This window comes from Microcaecilia unicolor, chromosome 6 (genome assembly GCF_901765095.1).
Source record: "Microcaecilia unicolor chromosome 6, aMicUni1.1, whole genome shotgun sequence".
NCBI classification, from domain to species: domain Eukaryota; kingdom Metazoa; phylum Chordata; class Amphibia; order Gymnophiona; family Siphonopidae; genus Microcaecilia; species Microcaecilia unicolor.
This window is the reverse complement of record NC_044036.1, coordinates 294,764,525-294,776,693: the sequence shown is the minus strand read 5'-3', so window position 1 is coordinate 294,776,693 and position 12,169 is coordinate 294,764,525. Positions and strand designations below refer to the sequence as shown.

The 12,169-nt window shown below is 42.8% G+C and overlaps 1 protein-coding gene across 4 annotated transcripts in view; it reads left to right on the top strand.

Annotated features, from left to right (window-relative positions):
- Nucleotides 1-12,169, top strand: part of SPTAN1 (spectrin alpha, non-erythrocytic 1) — a 174,162-nt gene that overhangs the window by 143,490 nt on the left and 18,503 nt on the right. For all 4 annotated transcript variants that reach the window (XM_030207917.1, XM_030207919.1, XM_030207918.1 and 1 more), the window contains 6 exons: nucleotides 2,381-2,513; nucleotides 2,727-2,825; nucleotides 3,167-3,326; nucleotides 10,671-10,747; nucleotides 10,854-11,063; nucleotides 11,355-11,651. In XM_030207917.1, coding sequence (XP_030063777.1) covers nucleotides 2,381-2,513; nucleotides 2,727-2,825; nucleotides 3,167-3,326; nucleotides 10,671-10,747; nucleotides 10,854-11,063; nucleotides 11,355-11,651 — 976 coding nt within the window. The remainder of the gene's footprint in view (nucleotides 1-2,380; nucleotides 2,514-2,726; nucleotides 2,826-3,166; nucleotides 3,327-10,670; nucleotides 10,748-10,853; nucleotides 11,064-11,354; nucleotides 11,652-12,169) is intronic.

Genomic DNA, 12,169 nt, shown 5'->3' with positions numbered 1-12,169 from the left:
AGGGGGAAGGGTCACAGAGGAGTGCTGCTGTATAGGCAGAGAAATAGGGGCTGGGACACGGGAGTTGAATAATGGACATGGACAGAAAGGAAATGCCAATGGGCCCTGGAAACCATGCAAAAGAGTTAAGAGAAAACAGAAGAAAGTGAAAACCAGAGAATGGGACCAACATGATTGGTTGCAAAAATTAAGAACAGAAAAAGGTAGAAAAACAATTTCATTTTCTATTTGTTAATAGTAGTTTTAAAGAATCGAATTGAAAAATCAATTTATATGAGTGAACCAAATCACTTTTTGGCCAAATCATACAGCACTAGTTGCTAGTAACCACACGATTTCTATTACGGTGCTGCTGGGCACTACTGTTCTCATGGTCAAATAAACAATTTTTTTCTATTTATTGATAGTCTTAAAGAATTAAATAAAAAAATCAATTCATATGACTGAACCAAATCAAACTTTTTGGCCAAATCAGACAGCACGAGTTGCTAGTAACCACAAGATTTCTGTTATGGTGCTACTGGGCACTACTGTTCACATGGCCAACAGGAAAAAGCTGGCTTGGGAAGCTAGGGCTGACTGGGAGCCAGTGTTAAAGTATCTTCAGATATTTCCAGAATACTGAAAATATTTTTCAGTTTAATATTTTGTAGTTTGCCATGCATTTAGATTTTTTTTTTTTTTTTGCACACAAACTCACTCTCTGGAGGGTATATTCAGTGTGCGCAGCTCGTGCATTTGCACCAGAGACACAGCGAAGGGGTACTTCCCTGCTGTGTTCAAAAAAGCTTTATTGCTGATTTAGGTGTTTCTTCCCTCTCCCTTGAAGATTTTAACTTACCCCACCACACTCCTTCATCCACCTTAGTACCACCCGCTTTAGCCTCCCAAAACAGTAGTTGCCAACCTCCTATATGTACATATATTAGAGGGGTTGGTTATAATGAAGTGTTTAGGTGAGGAGAGGAAAAAGGTGCACCTACATTTTCAAACGTAAATGCATTTCTTAACTCCTCTCCCCAACCTCTACTGGCAGCTCATTCAAATAGTGCAGAACACACAGATGATTTTACCGAGTGTATTTTACACTAGCTTTTGGAGAAAGTTTTTTCTGTACACCGAGATCCAAATACCCAAAACCTAACGAGCCAGCAACATGGTTTTTACACTGGTTCTAGCCGGTTTAGTGAGCAAGGAATACAGTGAGACATACACAAAAGGGTTCTCAGTGTTCTCTTCCTGTCACAGTAGCAGCTAATGAAAATTGTAGGCAAAGTTATTATAATGAGCTAATTACTATACAAATGTGTATGCAAAGCGATAACAGCTGTTTTATGAGCAATGCACAGAAGCAGCCCCTACCTTTACCATGGAAAATTTAACGGGTGGTCAGGAGCTGTCTGTACTGCCTAGAATGACAGCTGAAACAATGGCGGGAAGAATCAGACCAGAAGATCCAGGCAGAGCAGCTCTCCCCTTCCTCAACCCACCAGGAGCTGAAAATAGATGTCCACCTCCCACTCTTTCTAAACCAAAACAAGGCAAAATGGAGCTGCGAAGCTGCCTCCAGTATCCACATTACATGTGCCTCTCCAGTATTCAATCCCTGCACTTCCGTATCTGTCCACACACTGCTGCTTCCTGTATCCAAAAAAGACACGGTGCTTGTCCAGATGCTGCACTGGCTTTCATATACGCTGCTTCCTTGTGTGTGTGAAACCCGTATACAAGTGTCCCAGCGCTCGTCCAGATCCTGCACCAGCTTTCATACACATGGCTTTCATACACGCAGCTTCCTTGCGTGTATGAAAGCCGTAAGTGCCGCTCTGAAGTCCAGAGTACCGCGTCTGCTACAGCTGAGAAATAGTAGTTTCAGCTAGGAGAAGGGAAAGAAACGGGTCAGCTTGAAAACTCCACAACACTGGTCTTTCAGCACTCCCTTTCGCTGTAGTCAGTGGTTCATGGAACTGCAGTTACTACCTTGAATGTAGGTAAACGAAGCTTTGGTTTTGGCAGGTCCTCTGTATTCGATGAACCCTTTCACAGGTTTGAGCTTGCATGTGCAGAGCAGCCACACTTAGCAATTGGCTGTTCTGGGCATGCTCAGCTGACTGCCTGGCTTCTCCCCCTATTGCATGCAAATAAGCTGTTCGCAAAAGCAGTGAGCAGCTCATTTGCATGTGATTCGCTTTGGCAATCTCTCTGTATTTCCAAATCGGTAAATTTTACCAAGCTGGAAATACAGAGCGATTTTGTACGGGGACCTTAATGCATCTGGCCCCAAGACCTTTCATTCCCCAGTAAACTTCCTTTCCTATAATGGGGACGGTATATGTGTTATAATTTCAGTGATGTATCTGACTGTGTCTCCTCACTATAGCGGGCAGCGACTGGAAGAGTCTCTTGAATATCAACAGTTTGTAGCAAATGTGGAGGAGGAAGAAGCATGGATTAATGAGAAAATGACCTTAGTAGCCAGCGAGGACTATGGGGACACATTGGCTGCTATTCAGGTAAGTCTGAAGGAGTGTATGTTTCTGCCCTTGACCCATCTGAAATCACTGGATAGAGGCTGCGAGGATTCCAGGAATCATTTTTGGGAGGGGCTCAGCAGGGCCAGAATTTGTTTCCACACATTATACAGTACAGAAAGCACATTGCTGTGATTTCTTGTGACACGAAGTGGGATCAACACAGCAGTTGAGGCCATCTTACTTGTTTTTCAGGGTTTGCTGAAGAAACATGAAGCTTTTGAAACAGATTTCACTGTGCACAAGGACAGAGTGAATGATGTTTGTGCTAATGGAGAGGCTCTTATTAAGAAGGTGAGTGGATGCTGAGGGAAGTGCTTATTTCTGGTGTTTGTAGTTGGCTTAATGTTCTTGAAGGCTTCAGCAGGATTGTTGCCATGACACTTCACCTGACTAGGGCTGGAAGTTTAGTGTTATCCACCAACACTTCAGTGAGACAGATGTATCTTCCACAAAAGCAGAGAAACAGATCTGTTGAATGTCATCGCCTGACAGCTAGCCCATATTTAGATCTATATTAAATGCTGAATTTATTTTTATTTTTTTTTTTTGGTGGGGGGGGGAGGAAATGGTGTCATGCTTGTTTGAGTTTTGGGATTAATTTGGTACTGAGCTGGATTTTTTCCTCTGTCCAGAGCAATCACCATGAAGATAACATTATGGCCAAGATACAGGGACTCAGGGGAAAAGTGACTGAACTGGAGAAAGCAGCAGCTCAAAGGAAAGCAAAACTGGATGAGAACTCTGCATTCCTGCAGTTTAACTGGAAGGCTGATGTAGTGGAGTCCTGGATCGGTGAGTGTGGGATGGGAAGTGCAGTGTCCCGAATTGGTAGCCATAATGTGTAGAGGGAGGTTGGAAGTGATAATGTGCATTGAGGGAGGTTAAGGGGTGATTTTCTGGTGTCCTGGTTACAAAATGGTTACCAGCTCAGTACGTGTACACCTTGGTGCCATTGCAGCATACCATAATCAGGTAGATGTCAATTTCATATCATATTATATATTATGTAAACCTTTCTGAACTGTTCAAGTCAAGTGGTATGGTAAGTTTTTAATAAACACATGCATACACGTTCTCAGGTTTCTAGGTTTGAGAGGACTACAATCCCCCCATCACCTTGGGACATTGTTGTGTTCTCCCAATCAATGCTAATTTCCTTCGAACCTATGCAAATTATCCATGGAAAATGCTGTTCCCGTAACCATCTCTGCTTGCTGGATCAGTGACCTATAAGTGCTAGGTCATTACTCCCCCTATACTTGGTTCTACCTAAAGCTCATGACAGATTTTCATATTAATCTAGAATGCTCCTCCACTTCTATCCTAGAGCTGCATATGAACAAGACTGAACATCAGCTGCACACTCTGGACTGCAAAAGTGCTCTCTTGCTATGTACACTGTCCTTTCATGCCAGAAAGATTCTTAACTCTTAATCTCTTATAAAAAGAAGAAACTTGGTTTGGCTGTCAGAAAACCTTCTCTGCAGACAAGCAGGGGAGATACAGGCACATTGTATGGTGCCTGTATCTCCCCTCCTTGTAGTCCCACCCATCCTCCCCAGGGTTTGCTACTCATATATAGATAACCCAATAATCAATATTACTCCTTGGTCATATACAGGCAATCTTGCAGACTGTTAACCCTATCGTAGTACACCTGTTCATACCCATTACAACCAATGAAGATGACTTATTCTGTGTAATAATTGTGCTTTAGTTACAAGGCACGCCATCTGGAGGCTTAAGGCTTGCCCCTTTGGCTTCAGCATGCTAGTATAAAAGAGGAGCTCAGAAAACTTAAGCAGGAATTGAATGCAATTAAAGCTGCTTTTATCACGGCCCAGAATCATACCAATTTCTCACCACTGCCTCAAAGAATAAAACCACCTAGGAATAGATGGATCACAGTAGGTTTAGGTAGATTATGACATGGCACAGAAGAATCTGCCCTCACAATGGTTGCCCCTATAGAATTCTTTTGCTTCATTACAGCACTGTGGTGATCCAGAAAAAAGAACTGAGGTGGAACAAGAAGCAATGAAGTTGTCTCAAGAGAAAAGACACCCCTAATGCACTAATAAAGAAGCTCAAACCAGAAAACTACTGCTGCTAGGGATTCCATTATCAGAGGCATTAACTTTGGAACACAGTTCAAGGGGACAAACAAAATGAAATGCCTTCCAGGATCTTTAGCTACTAGGAGTACCAGGCAAATACTGACTATAATCAGAGAAGAATTGAAGGAATCTAACACTGATATCCACCTGGGAACAAATGACCTGGCCAATAATACTCCACTTGTACAATAGAGAGCTTTTCAGGAGCTAGGGGAGGGATTAAAACCTGTGGTACAAATGGTATCTAGCGTTTTCTGAACTACTACGTACAAGGGAGAGAAAAGTTTACAAAATACTGAGAACTTCAATAGGTGAATCAAAGCCTGGTGTCGTCAAGAATGTTTTAGGTACTTAGGTGGATAGGGCAATACATGGGAAAACAAGAGACTGTATTGTAACAATGGGCTGCATCTCACTGTGCCAAGAAAAAGAATCCTTGGTGAGAAATTCATACAGTGTTTTTAGGCCTTTAAACTAGAAAGTGGGGGTAGCATGTGGTTGCAGGTCACGTCCAGTGGTCACACCCAGCAAAAGACAAGATGTGACAATAGTAAAGAAAGCAATGTAAACAATGTTGGAAAGAGATTTGCTAACACAGTAGGAAGTGAGAGACTAAACAGAAGATGAGACTACCACTGAAATGTAGCTGGAAAGCAATGACCACAAGCACTTGCAGTCTAAGCAACAAAGTTCATGATCTGCAAGCCCTGATGTTAGAGGCAGATTAGGATATTGTTGCTATCACAGAGACATGGTTCAGTGATTCCCAGGAATAGGAAGTAAACATACCGGGCTAAAATCTATGTAGGAAGGATAGAAGTGGTCAAAAAGGTTACTAGAACAGAAATTGACAAGTTAATCCAAAATTCACTGCCTCGGCAATGGCCTGTTTCTAGAAACTAACCACACTATTCTGACATGAGTATCTGAAGGGCACAATAGATTCGTACTTGTGTTTGTCTGAGTCCTGGGATAAAGTGTTATGTTTTTTTCTTAGTCACCTTTTGTTATCTTTTAGACTTTTTTTATTTTTATGCATTACAACTATTTCAAGGAGTTACACTTGATTAGAAAGTATTAAATTGTCAAATTAAAATTAAAGGAACAAACAACAAGAAAAATATTTCACTTATTCAACACTCAAGTCCACATTATGTTGGGGAGATATTCATAACACAGGAGGAAAAAAAGAATATAATCTTTCATAAGAATTCAGTATCTAGGAGAGAATAGGCATGATTAAATATTATTTAGCTCCTTATGTTCTTTTAGAGGTTACAAATGATGTTAAATGAGATGGATCCATGAAAACATATTTTTGTGCATTGTAGCATACAATGCATTTACAAGGAAATCTGAGGTAAAATGTGCCTCCTAACTGCAATACTTCTGGTTTCAATATCAAAAATTGTTTACATTTCTTTTGTGTGTCCTTCGAGACATCCGGGAATACTGATATCTTTGGTCCCAGGAACAATTTATCCTGATGTTTAAAAAAACATTCTGAACAACCATGGTTTGTCTGGCAATAGGGCCACCGCGGCTACCAAAGTTGCCGTGGTGGCTTGTTCTATATCAGATGTTTTGAGGAAATTTGTAACGTCCAAAGATATTGTTGTAATGGTGGTTCTTGTTGTTTTTGGGGCACATAGTAGACTTGAGTAAAAGGTGGTAAATTTGCCTCAGGAATATCTAATACTACTTTAAGGTACCATTTTAACATTTCTAGCGGACTTACCTTTACTCTTGGAAAGTTTAGAAATTTGTATCTTCTCATATGATTTTCATACATTTCCAGTTTGCTCCTTAGGTTTGAAATGTCTTTCAACATAACAGTTTGAATATTTCCCAAATTTGTTGTTTTTTCCTCCATAGTATCAATCCTTTCAGAGCAAATTTGAGTTTCGTTTTTCTCCACTCTTCTTTCAATTTCGTTAACTTTTTGAGATAATACATTTGTTTGATTTAACAAATGTTGTGCCATTTGGGCCACCAAGTCCCATAAATTATCCAAAGTTACCTTTGACGGTTTCTCCAGAGTCCAGGGAGGCATATTTGACAAATCTGTTTCCTTCCCAGTTTCTGCACCTCGTTGACCTGCAGCCGATAACATCGGGTGCTTACTTCTGGAGGCATTGATCGTCCTAAATCCCTCTCGTGTTTATTTTGAGCTTCATTCGAGTCTAAGTCAGATCCATTTCTTGGCGTCAGCTCACATGTTGGCTGCGAGGGCGGAGCTCTCATGTCGGGGCTCAGAGTTACATCCAGTCCTGGGAATGCCGAAGTATCCTCTGTTATGCCGGCGTTCCCTAAAGAACCGCTCCTGACCGATCTGTCTTGCTCTGGAGTCCTCATAAAGCGGTCGATGGGACCAGCAGATATTGGGGAAGCCCGGACCGCTGCCTTGCCCCTTCTTTTTGGCATTACAGTAGACAGGAAACGAGGTCTGTAGCTCACCTAGTACCGTGCAGCCATCTTGAACTCTCCCCTCCAATTCTGCTTCGTTTTACTGTTTTTTTTATAATTGCTGGTCTCTTTAATCTTTCTATATTATGACTCTAGCACTTGATGGTGAGCCTCTTTTTAAAATGATTTTGTGCAATGTAGTACAAATTAACTGTTTTGTATTTAAGGTTGAGGATTTATTCCATTTGCCAAAAAAGCAAAGGTTGAAAAAAAAAAATCAGTTAACCGTTTGGAAGGACATAACATATTGGATGAATTCCGATTTAGTTTTTGAAAGAAACATGGAATTGAGCCTTTGATGCTGGATGGATTCTATTTGGACAGGTTTTGACTTGAGTAATGTTGAATATCTCTAGCATTTGTCACCATTAATCATCAAATGCTGTTGAGATGATCGATTGATTGAAGTTGGTATCTGAGGCATGGTATGGTCATGGTTTCAATCATTTTTTGAATACTAGAACTCAAGTGGAGGAGTGGCCTAGTGGTTAGGGTGGTGGACTTTGGTCCTGGGGAACTGAGGAACTGAGTTCGATTCCCACTTCAGGCAGCTCCTTGTGACTCTGGGCAAGTCACTTAACCCTCCATTGCCCCGTGTAAGCCGCATTGAGCCTGCCATGAGTGGGAAAGCGCGGGATACAAATACAAAAAAAAAAAAAAAGTGAGAAGCCTCATCACATTCAGTTTCGATGCCTAATGATACTAGTTTTCCAAAAGGTTCTGTACTATTCAGCTAATACAAATTGGTTGTACATAGATATTAGGCAGCTAGGAAATATGTACAGTACTAGTAAAAAAGGCTCGTTTCATAAACAAATGAAACGGGTGCTAGTATGGCTATAGAGAGAGTGAGAGTGTGTATATGTATGTGTGTGTGTCTGTGTGTGTGTGACACAGAGAAAGTGTGTGTCTCTGTGTGAAAGAGTGTGTGCACAGGTAGGGTGAAAATGAAGACAGCAGTGAAATTTTACATAGGACAGCTGAACCATTTGAGGCGTGTTTGTGTGTCTGTGTGAGAGAGTGTGTATATTTGTGTGGGTGCGTGTGTGTGTGAAATAGAAACAGTGTAAGTGTGTGTGTGTGCGTCTGTGTGAAAGAGAGTGTGAAAGGGTAGGGTCAAAATGAAGAGACAGCATTATAATTGTACATAGCACAGCACAAACATTTGAGGCAGTTATTGCCTTATCTCCCCTGCCGCCCCCTCCATACCCAACGATTCGTTCCTTGTCTTCCATCCCCTCTGTCCCGTGTGTATGTGTGTGTGTGAGAGAGAGAGAGGTGCTAGCAGTCCCTGTAATAGTGGCAGGTCAGTTGCTCATTATAGCCAGTTAAGAGTGAGAGTGTGTGTGTATGTGCTGGTTTTTTTCCTTCCCTCCTATGCACACCGTGTCCGTTGTTTGTGTGGAGATCAGAGATCTATATGGTCCTTTTAGCGTTGCTGTTGATGTCGCGTAGCAACTGTGTGCTGCTGGTTTTCATTGTTCTGCGATGTGTCTTATGTCACGTTCCGTCGCTTAGTAACGGGTTCGCGATGCAATTGGTTGAGTGTCATTGGTCCGCCCTCGATGTCATGACGTCTGATGCGGGGGGCGGGGCCAACACTCATGGGCGAATTCCTGGTTTCACCACCATGCATTTAGAATGTTGGGACTTGTGGAGGCTTCAGAATGTTGGAGGTGCGTTTTATATAGAGAGATGATATACAGTTTGTAATACCTATTGATGATTCTCCGAGGACAAACAGGCTGCTTGTTCTCACATGTGGGTCGACGTCCGCGTAGGCCCAGGAATCGGCATTTTGCAAGCAAAATATAAACCAGGTTTGCCAGAGTCTTCTGGCGTGCGCACACCGCGCATGCGCGGACTGATTTCCAGCCCGCCGCGTAAACGTGCCTCCTCAGTTTTCTTTTTTTCCCGCGTTGAGGTGCAGTAGATTTTTATCTCCGTTCCTCTCAGGCCCAGGAAAATTTGCTATTTGTTCTTTATTTTACTTTTTGTGCAGTTTTCAAAAAAAAAAAAAATCCGTAGTGTCTTTTAGATTTTTTTCACTTTTTAAAGTTTCCTTTGTTTTTCGACCCGCACGGTCGGGTTATTCCCTTATTTTTTGTGCCCTTTTTTTCTTTTAACAGGCACAATCACGTCTTTTGATTTCACCGAAGACATTTTTTCTTCCATGTTATGGAAGACACCCAGCGGCTTCAAATGTTGTACTCGGTGCAACCGGACCATCTCGGGTACCAATACCCACACCTGGTGTATCCAGTGCCTTGGGCCCGACCATAGCCCAGCCACTTGTAGTCTGTGTCTTCGTATGAAGAAACGGACCCAAGCGTCCCGAGAAGCCCAACGAGAAAAGGTTTTTAGGGATCGGTCTGGTCCTTCGACATCGGTACCGAGGTCGGCGGCGTCGACATCAAGGGAAGCATCGATGTCGGGAGCGGAGGTAATGGCTGATGAAAGACCAATTCGCGCTGGGAGCAGTGAGGCAATCGAGTGGGTCTCCACCTGCCTCAAGGCCTCCTGTTATGCAGGGGACCCGGCTCAGAGGAGGCATGAGGATTCCACGTCCTCATCAGAACCGAGGAGTCTCGATGATGGGCGTCGAGCGAAGGCGAAGAAGCACCGTCAATGTTCTCCTTCGACACACAGTGCCGGGAGCTCCGGGGTGTCAAGGGAATCGGCGCTCGAAGTGTCGGCACTGTGAGAATCGCTCCCCCTCTATTCAAGATGTGCCGATGCGTCGGTCTTCTGGCAGCCCGGTACCTGCTTCCCAGCCTCGACAGATTCTGCCACCGGCTCCTTTACCGACCCCGCAGCCTTGTCTGACGGCGGCAATTGACGAGTGCATCAGGGCCCTGCTTCCAGAGCTTCTGGAAGGATTGCTGCATCAGTCTGCTTCGGTGTCGGGGGTCCTTTAATTTATCCAGTTCTTCCACATGCCTCATTTTCAAATCAGTGTATCTGTGGTCGAACTGTGCAATATGCACACCATGGTCTTGCACTTGTGCTTTTGATTCCTCAAGCTGCTATCACAGGTCAGAATACAAGTCCATGCTCAGCTGCAGTGGTGGCAACATCATTTTTAATCTCCTGAAACCAAGTCTATATCTCTAACCTGTTAACCTTTGTAAGCTCATGGTCTATCTAGGTACCTAGCATCCACCAATGTTATTACCTGCTTAAAGGCTCGGAAGTTAGATTGCAGCAGCTATGTTTTCAGTGTCCCAGTGCAACTGGAATGCAAATTCCTGCAAGTCTATCATTTTTTTTTAGTGGCCATCAATGAGCAGATTGCTTAAGATTGAGAGTAAAATCCACGAGAGCACACTGATAAAACATCAGCAGGGTAACCAATGGAAGCAGACTTAATTAGGATGAAAAAGGAGCTGAAGACCTATTCTGTCATTCAGTCCAGTGATGTAATTTCTTCTTTTGTGAGATGTTTTTATGTGAAGTATTTTAATTGTATGTTTGTAATCCACATAGACATGTTTAAAGTATGTGCAATATGTAAATATTTTACATAAATGTAAATCTTGTATTTCTTTTCTAGGGGAGAAGGAAAACAGTCTGAAGACTGATGACTATGGGCGGGACCTCTCCTCTGTGCAGACACTCCTCACTAAACAGGTTTGTGCCAGATACTCAATCCAATGTTGAGTACAGGAAAGTTGGCAGACCTCCATTTGCTGATTTTTATGGGGTGTTTTTTTTTTTTTTTGCCTTGATTCTGCAGGAAACATTTGATGCTGGTCTGCAGGCCTTCCAGCAAGAGGGGATCACAAATATCATTGTGCTGAAAGACCAGCTCCTGGCAGCTAAACATGTGCAGTCCAAGGCCATTGAGGCCCGCCATGCCACCCTGATGAAACGCTGGAACCAGCTGTTGGCCAATTCTGCTACCAGGAAAAAGAAACTACTAGAAGCCCAGGAGCACTTCAGAAAGGTGAACAAGATGAAGTAGATCTGGTTGTGTGCAAGCAGCCAAAGCCCACAAGCCATATACAGGTTGTAAAAGCCAAGCAACTGTAAAATAGGCCTGGACTACCTTCAGCCAGTGTAATAGTGTAGGCCAGTGCTGTTCTCTTCCTGTTACCTCCATCAGAGTACACAACCTTACTCTCTTATGACTCTAGGCCGATGGGTAAGCCTCTTCTGAAATGGGTTCCTATGCAATGTAGTTAAAAATGTTTCTCTTGTTTTGATTGTACAAATTAACTGTTTCTTGTATTAAAAGGTTGAGGATTTATTCCTAACATTTGCCAAAAAGGCATCGGCCTTTAACAGCTGGTTTGAGAATGCAGAAGAAGATCTGACTGACCCAGTGCGCTGTAACTCATTGGAAGAGATTAAAGCACTACGTGAAGCACATGATGCCTTTCGCAGCTCACTCAGTTCTGCTCAAGCAGATTTCAACCAGCTGGCAGAGCTGGACCGCCAGATCAAAAGTTACCGTGTGGCTTCAAATCCATACACCTGGTTTACGATGGAGGCACTGGAAGAAACCTGGAGAAACCTGCAGAAAATCATCAAGGTAAGAGACTTCAATCTCTTTGAGAGTCAGTCTGGTCAGTTCCTGTGGTCTGGTTCCAGGAGAGAAACAGACTTAAATCACCATTGTAATATCTCAGATTTCCTTGCCTTGCCAGTTTGAACAATAAAAACATTCTTTTGTGGTGACAACGTTGATGGAATTCAAGAATGCATGGGATACACACAGAGGAACACTATATAGAAAAAGGATAGAATCCAATTAAAGGAAAACTTAATGACCTCATAACTGTGGAGTGTGCTTTGATGGCAGCTTTAGAGGTTGGGAATTAAGACCAATGCCAAGCAGACTTCTTCGGTCTGGGTCCCATAAATGGCAAATAAAACATTAGGATCAAGACTGGAGTGGACTTCAATTCCTACAGTAGTTGGGAAATAAGACTACTCTCGGACAGACTTCTATGCTCTGTGCCCCAAAATTGGGATGGAAAGACAGATGAATGAAGAAGTAGAACCTGTGCAGAGTTGTAAATTCAACTCTGGCTACCTTGCTGGGCAGAC